At 38.0% G+C, this 17483-nt stretch overlaps 1 protein-coding gene across 9 annotated transcripts in view; it reads left to right on the forward strand.

Moving 5' to 3' along the window:
- The first annotated feature begins 388 nt into the window (after positions 1-388).
- Positions 389-17483, forward strand: part of sptbn4b (spectrin, beta, non-erythrocytic 4b) — a 75986-nt gene continuing 58891 nt past the window's right edge. For 4 of the 9 annotated variants that reach the window (XR_001662180.1, XM_016671678.1, XM_016671679.1 and 1 more), the window contains exons 1-4: positions 389-704; positions 12845-13002; positions 14089-14240; positions 14953-15126. Coding sequence is in view for 8 of the 9 variants with exons in the window: in XM_016671678.1 (XP_016527164.1) it covers positions 12858-13002; positions 14089-14240; positions 14953-15126 (471 nt within the window). In the remaining variant the exon portion in view is untranslated. The remainder of the gene's footprint in view (positions 705-12844; positions 13003-14088; positions 14241-14952; positions 15127-17483) is intronic. The other 5 variants (XM_016671674.1, XM_016671675.1, XM_016671676.1 and 2 more) reach the window with 2 other exon arrangements.

Below are 17483 nucleotides of genomic sequence, written 5' to 3' on the forward strand. Positions count from 1 at the left end.
ACCTGCTTTAAATACACTTTGAAACCCACGACAACGCATGTATATCTATATAGTTATCATATTATAAACAATTTAATGACTTATTTTCATCATAACTTGTTGCGTATGCTGAACTGACAACTCCCCTGACGGTCGGACTTCTTAATGCGCATGCGCGGGCATGCGTACTCACTGCATGCATGCTATCCTGACAGTGTATGGCTATCTGATAGAACAGCGGTCATTTTCTCAATTTTGTTTTCTATTTTTAAGACCCATATACACACTGACAATATCTGTGTGTTAAAAAAAAGGGGGAAAAAAAAGAGGATTTCATGTGAAGCGCGCCCTCTGGTGGCTGCTGGTATAATTGTACTATTCTCTCTCTCTCTCTCTCCGCACTGATGCTGCTATTTCTCTCCAGCATCACCGGCGGAGAGGAGGAGGAGGAGGAAGAGGAGGACGGAGCGGCTGTGTCAGGTGGAAGCGGAGGATCTCTATGGATATCATCATCGCCCTCCACCGGCTCTCCACCGACTGCAGCTCCCGGCCGGCGTCTCCCGCTGCTGCGGCCGCATTGTCCCCGCGCCGCACGCTCCGTGCGTTTGTCCCGATGAAGCGTTTCCTGCGGTAGAGGGGAAGACGGAGCCTCCCCCCAGCATTCATCCCCGCTCCGCTTATCGATCCAAACCCGAGCAAGCAGCAGTCCGAGGGCGAATCTAACGGTAAGGCCCCAACATTTCACCGCGTGGCTTTTTTAAAAATATATATATTTTAATTCTTATTTTTACTGTGTCATTCCTTGCGTGAGAGGAAGGACTCGAGGTGCGGGGTGTTTTTTATTGCAGGGAAGCCGGCCTGCATTTGGGTGCAGGTTACCGCAGTGATCCGGTGGACTGGACGCGCTGTTTGACGTGTTCACACACATGTGTTACGTGATCCACGCGTGGAAATAATTCACACGCGTTGGCCGGCTGTTTTTGATCGTCTTATTTATGAATAGAAGAGATTGGGGAGCGGAATGGCGGCCTAGTTCGTGGAGTTTTGTCGTGTTGCTGCATCTTTTTGGGCTTCTTTAAGGCCCTCAACTTGCTGTCGTGCTCAGTGTGATACTTTATATTAGTTTGGTATCAACTATTGGACATCGTCTTGCAGCACAAACAGCGTGAGCAAACGGTTAACAGCAGCGGTGTCCAAGGTGTGGTGAGGGGACCATTTCCAACCCAGGCACTGATTTTGTGTGGCTCATGAAACAAATTTTCACCAGGAGACTTTATAATTACTTAATCAAATTAATTGTTATAGAGAAAATATTACAAAATGTTACAAACATGCAAAGTAATTAAACTAACTAATTAAGCTGTCAATATTATGTAAAGTCAAAATTTTTTTTAGCATTATATCACGGAACACTGCAAATACACAAATAACTTTCTGAGATTTATCAGCATTTCTGAAGAAACGCAAATATCTTAGCACACTTGAAAAAAGATCAAACTAACTTACAAGTGACTGTTCAGGAGGAAAAGGAGCTTCCATGTACTTTTTTGATAAAGTACATGTTCCATTAGTAGATTATTATTCCCTTATAATAATTAAGGAATAGCTGACTTACAACAAGATACTATATGTAGCTGAAAAGCTACTTGTAAGTTATTTTTGTCTTATTTCAAGTGTAATAAGACATTTGCACTAGAAAATATATAAAATACTTGGTAAGATTTTGTGTTTTTGCAGTGTATAATGTTAACCCTTCATCAAAAACAGACCTGGAGTGTTGCTTTGATTCTTTTATGCATGTTTGAGGAATCATTAAAATTTCAGCCCACTTCCCCAAAGCTCCTCTTTCCACCTCAAAGAGTGTGCCATGCCCGCTCCTATAGCGGCAGCAGCAATTAGCAAACACCTGGAGGAACTGGGAGTGATGACCATTTAAACCAACCACTTCTCAGTCCAGTGCTCCTAAGAGTGGTTGTTAATGGCATAATGAGGAGCATTGTTGTGATGGTTGAAGTTTGTGAAGGCAGAGTTTCTGAAAGAGCAGTAACTTCTTAAAGAGACAGCAGCCCAATTTTAAGGCGCCAAATTGCAAAGTCACATTTCTTTTTAAGTCGTGAAGCTTTCTTACAGCAACTAAAAGTAACATAGTTACCTGATTGTAATTATTCAAATGGATATGTGAACGCCAAGTGGACCAGAAAATCAGGAAGTGGACTATGGCGCAGGGCATTCTGGGTAAAAACAACCACAAGAAACATGCTAGCTTAGCACAAGCGGGAGAAAAATCACTTGTGGTCTTTAGCCAAAAACTAAAGAGAAATCCTACAACCGCTAAAACCGGATGCTACTCCATTTTTGTTTACATTTTCTGAAGAAGGAATTTGAACTCAGGGTCTTCTTCAGAGGTTTTTGTGTAATTTTCTTCAGTGGTTCTTGTTGCGGTGCCCCCACAGGCGAGGAGGGGAAAGTGAACCACAGCAGCTGAAAATGTAACAAATGTTGCAACTTTGGTCTCAGTCAAACAGTCGACTGAACTATCAGCTGGGAAAAAATAAGCTGCTATTGTACACTGCATACAGCGCTAACCAGCTGACCAAACGTGCTGGAGCTCAGTTTTTGGTTGCTAGGTAACAGGGTGGAGTTCTGCTGGGGTTGCTAGGTGACTGGTTTTAGAAGCAGTTGAAGCCCAAATGGGAGCACAAACACTTGCAAAATGTGAATTCTGATTGATATTTCCCCTATGAAATTAGACCAGTTGATGTCAATGAGAAAATGACATCAACTGGTCATTAAACAAATTTAACCTGTTGTTACATTTATTTAGTTTGGGCCAAGATGTGTTGCTTTTTGACACTTTTCAGCCTACTTCATGTTGCCAGACAGGTTCTGTTTTAATAATTTTCTGATTTTACAAATGTGGCTCCAAAAATATTTAGTCAGTCGTCCTTAAGATGAAAATCTCTGGATGTTGTTTGATTCTATAGGAATCTCTGCAATGTTTGTGGTTGATTGGATTAAACTTTTCTGTCTCACCGGGTCAGAACTGGGCGTGTTCTGCTGCTCTTGTTTACAGACGTTTGTTTTTCTTTTTACTCTGCTGAGATGAAGTGAGAGAAAGTGACTCAGTGCAGTGTGTAAAATGTGTCAAAGTTAAAGGATCTGGTGCTTGTTTGTGAAGCAGACAGAAAGCTGCAGCTGTTTTAGAAAGATGATGGAGGATTATTTGGGTTCGGATCAGGAAAAGGATTTTAAATTATTATTCTCATCCTCACCACTGTGTCAATATTTCTTCTTGTATTGATGTAATCCACAGAGAGCTGGTTTTTAACCAACTTCAGGTTTCGATCCTGCAGCTAAATTTGACCTTTAAGGTTATTGGCACCAAAAGTGATGAGAGCTCAAACTAAACGGATCCTAAAAACTCAAGATGGATGGAAAAGAAACAATCCTAAGATTTTATCATGATTTATTACTGGAGGGACAGAAAACTAACAAATAAACTGACCTGCAAAATATTCATACCTACTGAAACTTTGCACATCTTGTGTTTCAACTTAAAATGGGCGATACATTTAAGTGATTTTGTAGACCATACCTTAAATATTCCAAAGAAAATGCGAAGCAGCCAATCCAGAAGTGGCATACCAGTAGAAAAAAAAAAGTTTCTCAGTGAAAAGTTTTTTTACTTGAGTGAAATTAGTTTATTTCACCAAACTGAAATGGAAACACTTTTTTTTTGCATCATTTGAGTCACATGGTCAACAACAGGATGTTACTACTGGCGGAAACCACAAAGGAGAAAACAGGAAACGGCATGTTTTTAATGACTTATCATGTGAACGAACTCATTTACGTGTGATTTTAATTGCGTTATTCATTTAATGGAAAAATCGCAATTGTGAAATTGTGTTTTGTTTTTCTTTTCCTCATTAGCTGCGTTTCCATTGACCATATAATTGTGCAATTTATCATTTTGAAAATAAATTTGAAAAACGATTTTGAAAAACTCTCAATTAATAAAAGTTTTGACAGTAGTAAGACGAGTTTTTTTTTTGCTTATATTAAAATTGGTTTATTTTGCAAAACTGTATTGGAAACATTTTTTTCACATCACAAGAGTCACATGATCAACAACAGGACTGGCAGAAACCACAAAGAAGGAGACAGGAAGTAATGGGAGGATGATGGTGCAGTGTTTTTTTGTTTTGTTTTTTAATTCACCAAAACGATATTAGTGGAATATTGATAAATTTTCCCAACATTTGTACTGAAAACGCTGCTCATATGTTCCTGAATTTGATCCTGGAGTTCTGGAGACTGGTGAACTTTTTTTACTTAAAGTTTGACTTAGACTGAACTGTATGAATGCTTATTGATGGAAACAATGGTGGCTCGTTTCTGTCTGGTTCCTGTTAGACCTTACAGACATAAATCAGCTGTCTGTGACTGATTAAAACTGGCAGCTGTCGCTCTTTCTTCACTCTGTTCATCCTGGTGAAACATTCCTCTCTTTTTCTTCCCTTTCTCCTAATTCTCTTTATTTAATCTCCCTTTTCCGTGGTAGTTTTTTCTTTTAATCTCTATTCTCCTCTCCCTGTTTTTGTCCCAGCCTCCCTCCAAGTGTTTTCTGTCTCGGCTGATTAAGTCTGCATCCCTCCTTCTTCCTCTTCTCCTGCAGCATATCTCTAAATTTAACCTCTAAATAAAAACTGATGGTCAAATCCGTCTGCCTTATTCTGAGCTGCTCCAGGATCTTGGTGCTGTAGAAAGTCCGTCTCACATCTGAACAGTTTATCATTAAACAGGAGATGCATTTACATCAGCATCTGATGCAGAAGTATTAATACCTCTTTAAAGTATTTCAGTGAGATATATTTTGTTTTTCTTTGGCTGTAGACCAAGTTTGTTAACTTTGAAAACGTTTAGCATACTGAGCTTCTCCTAAATAAATGTTTTCACAAATACTTTGCACCTCTTTTATAACATTTTGAGTTTATTTAGTCTATAATAATTAATTATAATAATTAATTGAAAACATATCATTTATTTGGCTGTCTGTAAACTTTTAGCTGAATAAAGTTTGACATCGGTGTTGAAATTAAGAAATGCACATGTAGACGTTTGTATTCATGCTCTTATTTTGAAGTCCATTTACACAGCAGATCTGTTTCTCCTCTATATGTTCACACTTTTTTTAGTGTGTGTTAGCAGAACTAGAGCTTTAGGGCGAATGCAGCTAACATTTTAGCTAGCAGTGCTAACTACTGGTTTTTATTCACCTGAAATGCAGCCAAAGGTGCAGCAAAACCAGATTCATGTTTGATGCATTAAGAAATTTAAGAAATTTGAACGTTCTGTACTTGAAAAACTACCATTGCTTATTCTTTTCACATTTAAAATGTTTCTAGCCACCATTGTTACCAACATGGCAAAAACGGGTTCTCAGATATCTTAAGGGTGTTTCCACACCTGATAGTCTGATAGACTTGGTTCGATTTGGGACCAAAGTTGCAACATTTGCTGCTGTCCTCTTTTCACACTGAACTGTGTCAAACCTGTTCCCCTACTCGCCTGTGGAGGCGCTGCTCCAAGCATTTGAACCGAACCAGAGTTCGCTTTAACCGAACCCAGACCGAGGTTTGCTTTTGTCTTTTGGTCTCCATCAGACAAACGAACTGGACTCTGTAGACAAACAGGAGCTGGATCAAATCGGTCTGAACAGGGCTGGTGGGAACGCACCATAAATCTCACAGAAAACCAGCGACTGTGAACACTGCGCACAGTAAATTTTGGCAGCTAGACGGTTCCACTGCAGCATTTGGTGACCAAAAGAGTTTTCTTCAAGGGCACCAGCTGCTTCAGCGTCTTATGAACTGAAAACATCCGAGTGTTTGTCTTTGCGGTGACTTGTTGGCTCTAAAGAACAACTTTTTATGGCGAGGCGAGCAGGACAGTGGCGATGGAGCGAGAGGACGGATAATAAAGGTGTGTGATTGGGGGTTTCATCATGATGTGACGTAGTTTCCTTACTAAGAGCGGCTGCATCAGCAGACGAGGCGATAGTAACGCTCATCTTCATCATGTGGTTGTTTTGGTCCAGTCTCAAGGTTTTGTTGTTTTGTGCTTTGTCAGATTTTTATCTCTTATTGATGTTTTTAAATAATTGTTTCTATTTACCTCTTACTTATAAATTATTCAAGCATTGAAAAGCTTCTGTAGCGTGAACTATGGTGCTGGTGCTGCTTGACTGGAGACTGCTCTAAAAGCAGACTACAACGCAGGGCATTCTGGGTAAATGCGACCAAAACAAACTTGCTGGTTTGCTAGCAGGAGAAATTACTTGTTGGTCTTTTACCAAAGACAAAAGAGAAATCCTTCAACTGCTAAAATCTGACGCCACTCCAATTTTATTTACATTTTGTGACGAAGGAAGTTGCGCCCAGTCTCTTCTTCTGAGGTTTTTGTGTCGTTTCTTGCAGTGGTCCTTTCTGCAGCGCCCCTTATGTCCCAGGCGAGGAGGAGAACAAGTTCACTTCAAAAACACCAAATTTTACCAACTATTTTAGTTTAGTTTCTAGTGCAATTATCTTAGTACACTTAAAATAAGACAAACCTAACTTACAAGCAGTTTTTCTTCATGATTAGGAGCTTGATTTAAATAAATAATTCCTTAACACTTCCCGACTCAGCACAGAAATGGATAACCAAACACAAAATCAACCTTCTTCTACACAGATCTCATGAAATGTCAGGAGAAGATCTGGATGTAAACAATAAAAAAGGAAGTAGAAATGTCGGGTTGGATTTCACCTCTTTCTCCAGGTGGCCGCCATCTTTAATCTCTCTCTGGTTTGTAGGACGGCATCGTAAGAGAAACGTTGTTTACTCAGAATGAGCACTTTGTTTTCCCCCACAGTGGTTCCAGTGGGTTTGCGTGATTACACTTCAGATGCTTTCAGCAAAACAGTCTTACAGAATCCGCTGGATTAGAAATAAATACCTGCTTTCCAACATTTTTGTGCTGAAATTGTATTTAGGGCTGCAACTATCAGTGGTTAACACAACAGTGTCTTCTGACTTGTTCTACTTTAAGTTGAGATATTTAATCTAGGAGTAAACAGATATGAAGTATGTAATTTTTCCATGTATTTTAGCTAAAAATGAAAACAAAGGGTTTTTATCTGTTAGAGCACCTGCACACTTAGTATTAGGATAAATATTTATTTTTATTGCAGTAGCATTATCTCAAACTGAAGATTGTTGAAAGGTACAGCTTTTAATTGGAGCAAAATTGTACAAGAGAAAATATATTTGTCAGGGTGATTTTTTTTTTAAATTGGAGATAATCTGTGTTGGAGCTAAATATTAGTTAGCTTGCTAGCTAATATTAGGAAGATAACTAATATTATTATTAGTGTTATTTATAATAATATTTACTTTATTTAGTCTGGAGCTATGAACATATTTAACTTGCTAAATAAATATTTGGTTGGAACTAAACATTTATCTTGCTAATTAAATATTTAGTTTCAAAGTGTTACACTTATTAATGAATAAAATGTCAAAGATTACTGAAAAATTAACTTTTCTTTTTTTCATGAGAGGCTAAATAACCTAAATTGTTGCTGTTCTTTGTAAACAGCACCCATAGCTTAGCATCTAAGCTAACCACTCCAGTCTCTGCTGAAAAAAGACATGAGAAATATTACCCTATTTTTTAAAGTTTTTATTTAATATTTTTTCTATCTATTTTTTTGCTTAAGAAAAGCAAAGCATTTGTGGTTTGTATGAACTTTATTTTGTACTTTAAAAATGCTTTGCATAAACTGAATAGTTTGTGAAATTTGCTAATAAATGCTGCAGTTAAAGCAGTCTCTTAGCTCTGCTATAAATGTGAAAAGTGAGTATTTCTAACCAACTTACCACCTTTAAAGCTGATTTAAAGATGGACTTTGTTCATGATTTTATTGATCTGATTGAAGTTTGAGGTTTAATTATTTTCTATTATTGGCATCTAGAGAAAGACTTTGGGTTTCAGTCACTTTTGTGTCTCCAGTTGTTTTAAGTGTTTTGTGGCTCTAGTGGCCTTTATTCATTAGCAGCTCAACGGGGGAAGGGCAGACATGCAGCCTGTCCATAAAACACACCTGATCTACCACTGAGCCGCTTTGTTGGGATTTTCTGTCACATTATGAGGAATCTCTGTGCAGAAATTAAACATCCCATGTGTTATTGTGGACACCCTCAGTTTGTTATGCCTCGTTTCTCACTAAACCTCCTTCACCAGATGTCCATCAATCACTCAGAGCTAGAGGGACTTCTCCAGTGTGTGTGTGTGTGTGTGTTATCCCCTTTAATTATTGGACTCAGCTGTGCAAGAATCATTCAGCCTCAGGCAGGAGTTGACGCCACGTCTGAACATCCTTGTTTCTCTCTTTTCTCACCACATAAAATCGAAACAATAATGTAATTCTAAAAATATACACCAATATGAATCACATTAAGCAGAGAAACATGCATGGAGGACTGATTTAGAAACCACCGGTCCAACCTTTTACACCACATGCGTCAAACATGAGGTTCAGGGGCCAAATTTTACTCTAAGCTTCCTGCCCGATCATGACCTCTTGACCCCTGATGTGATGCTTTTGGTCAGTAGAATCAAGGCCTGTAATGTACTAAATGATATCATTCTGCAGCTTGACACAGATTCTGGCCAGAAGCTTCTTCTTCTGTGGTGTCAGAGAAACATGGAGGTGTTGAGCTGCAGAGGGAGAGACTTATTAGGACTTTAGTTCCTGTGAAGCATGAAATGTCCCGGCCAGAAATAACTCTGCTCTCCTTCGTTTTGGCCTTTAGGCTTTTGTTTCACGCAGAATTACCAGTTCCACAAAAACGTGTGAGAATTTAATTTAGTTGTGACTTGACTGATGTCCTAGTTCAAGTAGAGCTGGGCGAAGAAACGATAACATATATGATGGGGAATAAATGTATCGGCTAAGAGAAGTACCTGTGTTGTTTCAGATGTGCTTGTGCGTCTGATTTGTGTGCGTACCGGAAACACAACACAAAGGTTCCTGCCTGGGATTTTTGTGTGTAAAAAAAATAACTATAAGAAATGAATACTGTTCACCATTTTAACACGTTAAAAATCGATGTAATTATTTGTGTCCATAAGTGTCCATAAGATAAAATTCAGTTCAAAAATACTTTATTGATCCCAAAGAGAAATTAAATGTTGTAACTCATTTTAATTCAAATTTTTACGTACTTTTAAATAGTAGAGGCTAAAAATATAGAATTAAAACTCAGTAATATAAGATAATTACTGTTAATTGCCATATTTAAAAAAACAATAAAAATTCAGTTAATTCAAGCACATTTGACAGAGTAAATAAAAGAATCAGAAACATTAAAATAGGCAATTAAGCAAATTAAAAAAGAACAAATTAAGTAAAAAAAAAGTTCTTCCAGACGTAAAAACGTACTGTACTCTTGAAGCAGTTTGTGCCGTTTTGTATTTTTAAAAACTTGAAGTGAAACAGATTAAGCAGCGTATCTGTGCTGCTGCCTTTCATCACATTTATTAGCTCCAGTTTGCAGCTTATTTCTCCTGGTGTTCTCTTTCACTGGCCTCAGTTACTGCAGTCCCTCGTCTGCCTGATCATCAGATAGAAAGCTCCGTAATGCTTCGCTGTTTTTCTCCCCGGGGAAGACGGCTAAGTGCTCCACAGCCCCGCCTCCCCACAACTCACCCACCATGCTGACATTTCCTTACTGGCCACCGGGTCGCTTTTGTGCTTCAAGGGACACAACAGCAGCAAACATCAGGCTGTTATTTATTGTTTTGCTCTGAAGATGCTGGAAAAAGGGAAGAGATGACCCAGAAACTCATGAAACTGTGAAATGAGGCATCAAATTTATGGGCGTCTTGTCACAAAATGGGTTAAATACTATGACGACGTATTAGGATCATTGTTGACAAAAAACAACAAAAAAGGGAGTAAATTTCCACAAGAAAAAATAATAATAAAAAGGAGATTAAACTAAAAACAATTCTTGCAAATACAAGGAAATATCTGAGTTTAAAAAGTCAAAATGTTTGCTAGAAAAAAGTCAGAAATTCTGAGATTAATCTCAGATATTTTACTTAAAAGATGTGGAAATTTCAGGGTTTCAGAAGTAGAATTTTTTGAGTTTTGAAACTTCAAAATTTTGAGATGAATCTCAGAAAATTTTTGGAGAACCAAGAAAAGTTTCAGGATGTAAAACGTCAAAAAGATTCCTAGAAACAACTCCGAAATTTTCCAGAAAAAACTTGGACATTTCTAAATGTTTCTATTATATTTGAACCTTTTCAAACTCAAAAATTTCTAAGTTTGTTTTCTAGAAATTTTTCAAGATGAATCAAAATAAAACATTTTTTTAAAACTTTTTTAGCAAATTTTTAACTTTTCAAACTCAAACATTTCCGTGTTTTTGGTCATAAATTCACTCCTTTTTTTCTAAGTACATTGGCCGTAATATGCTGTCATGAAATTCAGCTTATCCACTGAGCTTTTAACAATGTTATCCTTCTTTTGCTGCAAGAAGCATAACCAGAAAAGCCCTTATTGTATTAATAAACCTTTACTTTCTATAAAACCTGCTCCAATATCAGAAAAGCTGTTATATTTGTAATTTTCACGTCTTGTGAAAGTTTTGATATAAATGAGGATGTAGCAGGTCAGAAGGTGATGTGTGTTCAATATTTGCATTTAAAATAATCTGTCCCTTCCCCCATTTGGCCTGCATTTGACAGGAATTGGTAAAAATATAGGATTTAATTCCCAGTGGGCCCCACCATGCATAAAACACACGTTCCCCCCGGTGGAAGAAGCAGCACGTTTTTCAGTCCTGCTAATCTCAAAGAACAAACAGAGACTCTAGTTTTTTTTTCTCTCCAAAAATGTATTAAAATTTAATGACGCCCTCAACACACTTATGGGATCCATCATAAATAAAGATGCACAGATACAGGATTTTTAAATTACGACGACTAGCCATTCGCTTAAAGGACAAATATAAAGTAAAATTCACATTATGCATGTTTTTGTTCTACTAAAGTTTTTACTGCTTAAAAATAACAACCAGCCATGTTTTGGCAATAAAAACGGCTGGTTTTTATTGCCAAACAATAAATTAAAGATTTATTGTCTGGAAAATGAGCCATTTCAAAAAACAATGCAAAGTAATCAGCAGGCACTTCCCTGTTACCCAGCAACCCCAGCAGAGCTCCAGTTGTTACCTAGCAAACCTAGCAGAGCTCTACTCGTTACCTAGCAACCCCAGGACAGCTCCACTCGTTACCTAGCAACCCCAGGAGAGCTCCACTCGTTACCTAGCAACCCCAGCAGAGTTCCACTCGTTACCTAGCAACCCCAGCAGAGTTCCACTCGTTACCTAGCAACCCAAACCGAGCTCAGATTTTAAGCTAGAATAAATTAAATATACTCACGTTACTGAAAAATAGATTTGGGCGACATGGCCTAAGAAGTTTATCATGATATGTTTTGGTACTATTGAGATAATAATAATAAAAATGATTTAAAAATATTTATTCTTTTTAACGTAACTATATGGCTGTGAATGCATGGCAGCTTTAATAGGTACACACTGCTTTTGGGAAACATTTCCATTTGAAATGAGCTTCTTTATGACACCAGTTACTTTAAAAAAGTGGTTTATATCACAAAGTAATTGTATTTATTAATTGTTTCCAGTTTACAGATGTAAACGATGGAGAGAAAAGTAAAAAATAACATCAACCTTTTGTAATTTAAGTGAAATCGTTTAATTTCGTTGCTTATCTTTCAGAATCATTTTCTGACAGTAGTTACTGTTGGTTATTTAATATTAATGAAACCAAATACAAATTGAATGTGATTAAATAGGTTATTATCATATAATATAAATGGTTTACTAAGTCAAAATACAGCGATTTCCTTCCAGGTGGGAAATGTTTGGGCTCATCCGGTCCTGTTTTTTAAAATTCAGAGTTTAGATCTGAATTTTTCCATGACTGCATGGAAACTGATGAACATCTGTTTTTTGTTGAAGTTATTTTCATCGCTCTGTTTTTAGCTGTCAGAGGACGCATCACTCCCCTCCATGTTTTTAACAAACATCAGAGAGATTTTATTTTTAGCGAAGCTGCGCTCTTTGATGCTTACATTTAGAAACTCTCCCATCTTAATGGACAAGAATCACCGTTTGTATTAGGACTGTGGGTCTTTATTTGAGGCTCATTTTTAAACTGTGAATCTTTAGTGAATGTTTCTGTGTATTTTTTATATTTTATCTGGTGGAGGTTAAATCTGAAGTTAGCAGGTGTTTGATATTAACAGCTTCTTACCTGAGGAAGCGGAGCGTCCATGTCTAAACATTGTACTAAAGTAAAAGTATAATTACTTCTACATATTTTGACTCAAGTGACAGTAAAAAAAGTAACAAGTACTGAAGCAGCTGATCATCATATCTGATGTAATCTGTGAAAATAATGTCATCAAACAGATACAAACATAACATTATGTGCAAATACTGGTATTCTAAAATAAATATTAGAAAACTATGATGAGTATTAAGCTAAAAAATATAAGTTATGTGAATAAAATCATACATTAATGAAGTAAAAATAATACAATAATAAATTAATATTATGAATAAAGTTGTAAAAATGAGAAAAGAGTCTCCTGTATTTCTGGAACATCTGAAGCAAATAATTAAAGTTCATAGATGCACTTTAAAATGTGTTTTCTTTAAATGATGCAGTATATTTGTGTGGTTGTGGCCTGTGATGATGACTCTGACCCTCGGTGTGCCGCAGGGCGTCGTGCGCGATGGCTAATGCCTCTCCGGACCTGGACAATGCAGAAGCCCAGCGCCAGCTCAACAACAACAACCGACCAATCGGCTCCGGGTTCTGGGAGACCGAGTGCACCAGCGCCAAACTGTTCGAGTGCTCCCGCATCAAGGCTCTGGCAGGTCAGAGGTCAAACACACCCCTCACTGTCCATACACGTACATCAGAAAACCTCTGGGCGGATAATTCTGATTCTTTAAATATCTGATCAAAACCAAATTATTATAAGTAAAATACCGACAGACATTATGGATTTATGTATCATTTGGTTTAAAACAGAGCTGGACAACATGGCTGAAAACTTATCACAATAAAGGCGTTTCATATTGATCTATATCAATAATTATTGATTAGTTTTTTTTTGCTTTAAATATCTAAAAAACAGCCAGACTGGTGGCGCTATTGTTCCTGTTTTATCCAGTTTTCACTTTATGAAGTTGATTTTTTTTATTTGTAAGCAGTTTTGAGGCACAGTTGGAAAACTTTAAACTGTCTGTCACCCAGCAGGCTGTTGCTAGGCAACCAAAGAGCTAGTGAGTTAGTTGATTCCACCAACCTAGCTTAGCAAGCAGCTAAAGTCCTTCCTCAACATTTCCCAGAATGCTTTGCGGTTCTGGATAGGAGTTCAGTGAATGTTCTGTCAGATGTTTTATCTGTTAACCTTGTTACTGGTTTATTGTCCAGGTCCAATTTAAAATATTTTAACCTTAAAGAGATTTTAGGCCGTAATTCGGATTTCAGCGCAAACATCTAAAACCAAGTGTTAAGCAACCGGTGGAAGATCTCAATTTGATAAATACAGAGCATTATAAATATGACATGATCATGATTTGGGCTTGTTTTGCAGCCACCAGGTAGTTACAAATTAAGTTAGTGTAGCGGCCTAGTCAAATCAAATCGGCCTGATTGAAATGCTGAAACAGGATTCCATCTGATACAGGATCACTGGAGGCTTCAGCTGCTTTTGGTGCCTCTGGGATTTTGAAGTGTTTTTCTTTTTCTTTAGTCTGTTTGCTAGTTTAGTTTTCATGACAGAAATTAAGATGTTTCATTTGTTTTTTTGTTTTTATGAAATCATTGAACTTGTATTAATTGTATTTCATTAATTTAAAGCTTTTTATTCAAACTTTTAAAACTAGATTTGTTTGAAAATAGTGATTCCCATTTAAAATCCCTTCCCATTGACGAGTTCCTCTCTCATTCATTAGATGAGAGAGATGCAGTGCAGAAGAAAACCTTCACAAAGTGGGTCAACTCCCACCTGGCCAGAGTGTCCTGTCGCATATCTGACCTCTACAACGACCTTCGGGATGGCTACATGCTCACCAGACTGCTGGAGGTTCTCAGTGGGGAGCTGCTGGTAAGAACGCTAACGCTAACGCAGCAACGCTTTGTCACCTTTTAGTCTCTCACAAGTAAATGTTAGATTACAGCTTCATTATAACACAGTCATCCTTTTCTGGTCTTTATGTTTTAAATCAGTTTAAAATGTCTAATACATTATAATCAGCAGTGGTGGACACACTTCAGCTAATACGCTAGTAGTGTGGCTAATGTTTCGTTTAGCGCACTTAGCTTAGCATAAATTATTTTTTTCCATATAAATTCTAAACTTCCAGTTGAATAAAGTTCAACATGTTTAGGTTTTGGCCATTGACTGTTAAGAAATCTTTAAATAATTTATATTCATGCTCTTAATTTGAAGACAGTTTATGCAGCAGTTCCATTTCCTCTCCTCCACATCTGTTTTAGTTGCAAATATATAAATAGCGCTTTAGCATTAGCTGGACCAAAGTTCATGATCAGAGCTTTACGGTTAGAGCAGACAGATGGTTGGTATCAAAATGACTGAGGTTAGCATTTTAGCTTCAACTAAATACTATGTTGGTGTAGCGCTTTGCATTAGCTTGGTGCCCAGGGCTGATAACAGAATGTGGTGACTGAATATAAGTTGATTAAATGTTTTAAAAATCAGCCTTGGTGTTTGATTAGCTACAGTAGTGGCGTTGCAGCGATAATAGTCCCAGTTAGGCGACAGTGAGGTGGTGATGAGTCCTTCTGTTCTCCTGTAGCCGAGACCAACGAGGGGTCGTATGCGGATCCACAGCCTGGAAAACGTGGACAAAGCTCTGCAGTTCCTGAAGGAGCAGAGAGTTCATCTGGAAAACGTCGGTTCCCACGACATTGTGGATGGAAACCATCGCCTCACGCTCGGCCTCATCTGGACCATCATCCTTCGCTTTCAGGTAAATTTCAAACTCATCAAAAACTCGAAGCTGATCCGCTTTATTTGAAAAATGAGTTCAGGAAAGTCAGGTTGACATGCCTGTTCGATGATTCATTGAGGACCGGCGTAAGAACAGCAGGTAGAGGTGGATATCCAACGTTAAGTTAAATAAAAGTGTTGAATCTAATGGCAGACCACATTGTTCAGTCTTCTTGATGAAGTTTCTCCAGAGCTTTGGGGAAAGAGGTTCCACATGTTTGAAAGAGAAGCTTGACTTTAACTAGACCTCTATCCTTGGAGTGTTGCTGTTCGCTTTATTGATTCTTGAAGCCATGTGTCTGGTATTCTGTGGAGGAACTGCTTTCAGAGATTACCCGGTCTCTGTGTCTGCAGGTTGAACCCGTTTCTGGTTGTCGGGACTCTGTCATGGCGGGTCATTGTCTTTTATTTTGTTTGTGGGTTAATGGACTAAAGGACCCTGAACAGCCAAAATCCTCTCATTGTTTCAGATGATGAAAATCACATCATATCAACATTCTGACGGAAAGTGGTAGCATTACCCAGTAAGCGCAAAGGCTACATGTTAGCTTAAATATGGTGTAATTTTCCCATTAACCTGAAAGTTGTTTGATTTAAAATCTCATAGTTACTTCAAAAATTGTATATTTTTCATCTAAGGAGGTCACCATTTCACTTCCTTAACGCATGGCGACTGATGACGCAGGAAAGCTCAACTACAGCCTACAAATGAAACACAATAAGTCAGTGTTGTGGAGGCTAACATAACACCTAGGAAACATCTGGACTGAGACAAACTGCCTCAGAGTTTTCATGTAACATTAAAGTAGAGATATCTGTTGAAACAAATAGACTTGATTAGCTTGTGATCTACTGCTAACTATATTAGCTAGGGCTAACACAAAGCTAACACCATTAGCAAAAGCTCGTGCCATTAGTAGGAGCCAACACCATTAGCATGAGCTAAAATCATTAGAAAGAGTTAATCCCGTTAGCAGGAAATAACGTGGATCAAAGCAAATGGCAAGATAATAAATGGATGTTTTAAGTGACATCCAAGTATCTTGTTGTCCTTGTAACAAACAATTCTCATTTATTTGATAAAATGTTTTTATCCTGATGCTAGCTGTAAACACCCTGACAAACAGCAACTTTTTCAGCTGCCTCACTTTCAAATTGAAAGAGCTGAATGTTACTCACTGCATAAAAATCACTGCTCTGAGTGGACAGAGCTAGCTAGCGCCATAGCACCTAGCATGCTTATATATTGGAGCATGAACCACACAGTAATGTCTGTGACTATTTTATTTTAATTTATAAAAACTAAACGGCATCCAAAATAAATTGTTCTCAAATAAAGTCTGTTTTTAGAAGTCATGAAGTCATGAATCCCTTTAAAACACTCCAGGATGTGAGTGTTGGAAATGTCTTCCTGTTTGCTCCTCTTAAAGGGGCAGTAGTTTATAAAATGGATTTTTAATGTTATTCCCTCATCAAAACATACCTGGAGTGTTGCTTTGATTCTTTCATGCAATCATCATGGTAACCATTCAGCTGGGCGGACTTGGCTCCGCCTTCAAGGACGAAGCTCCTCCCCCACTGAGCTCCTTCAGACTAGCCAGCACCAATTGGCAAACACCTGGTGGATCTGCTGAACTTATTACAGGAAACGCTGGTAAAAACATTAAAGGGTTAATAGAGGAGCCATGTTGTGATGAGTTCCTGAAGGCGGAGCTTCAGAAAGAGCAGGAGTTTTTAAAGAGACAGAGGCCCAATTTCAAGGCGTTTAGCAAAGAACTCAAATTTATTTTAAATTATGTTTGATATTTTAGGCGTTTTTATAGAACTTAATATTTACTTGATTGTGCTACAAAATTTGAACTATTTTACTTAAATAATTAAAATAGTTACCTTAAGATTTTGCAAGTACATGACTATTTGTGCAATAAAGAGCCTTTCTGGTTTTCCTGGATGCTCGGCTCTTTTGCCTTGAGGATAAATGATCTGATGTCTGACTGGTGTATAATCAGCAGTAGATTATCATTTCTGGTGCGCTCTGAGCGTCTCGGTTTGGGGAAAGCGATCCCGGCTGCTGCGTCGTGTTTGTGCGACAGTGACGGCCATGTTTGGTTCAGCCTGAATGTCACTCAGGAGCCCAGAGCTACTGCAGCAGCCGGCTTCTGGTGTGTGAGTACAAAGAGCCTCCAGCTTCCCTTACGTTTGCTTCACTGCTACAGCGTTGCTTTACTGCACAGTGCTTGCTTAGCAATATTCGGCCCGTTCTGTAGATTTCACAGAGAACGGACCGACTCTGGGGACGCAGCATTGTCATGCTCGGAGAGGCTACTTGCACCTCTA

Source organism: Poecilia formosa, unplaced genomic scaffold (genome assembly GCF_000485575.1).
Source record: "Poecilia formosa unplaced genomic scaffold, Poecilia_formosa-5.1.2 Scaffold48, whole genome shotgun sequence".
Classification (NCBI taxonomy): Eukaryota; Metazoa; Chordata; class Actinopteri; order Cyprinodontiformes; family Poeciliidae; genus Poecilia; species Poecilia formosa.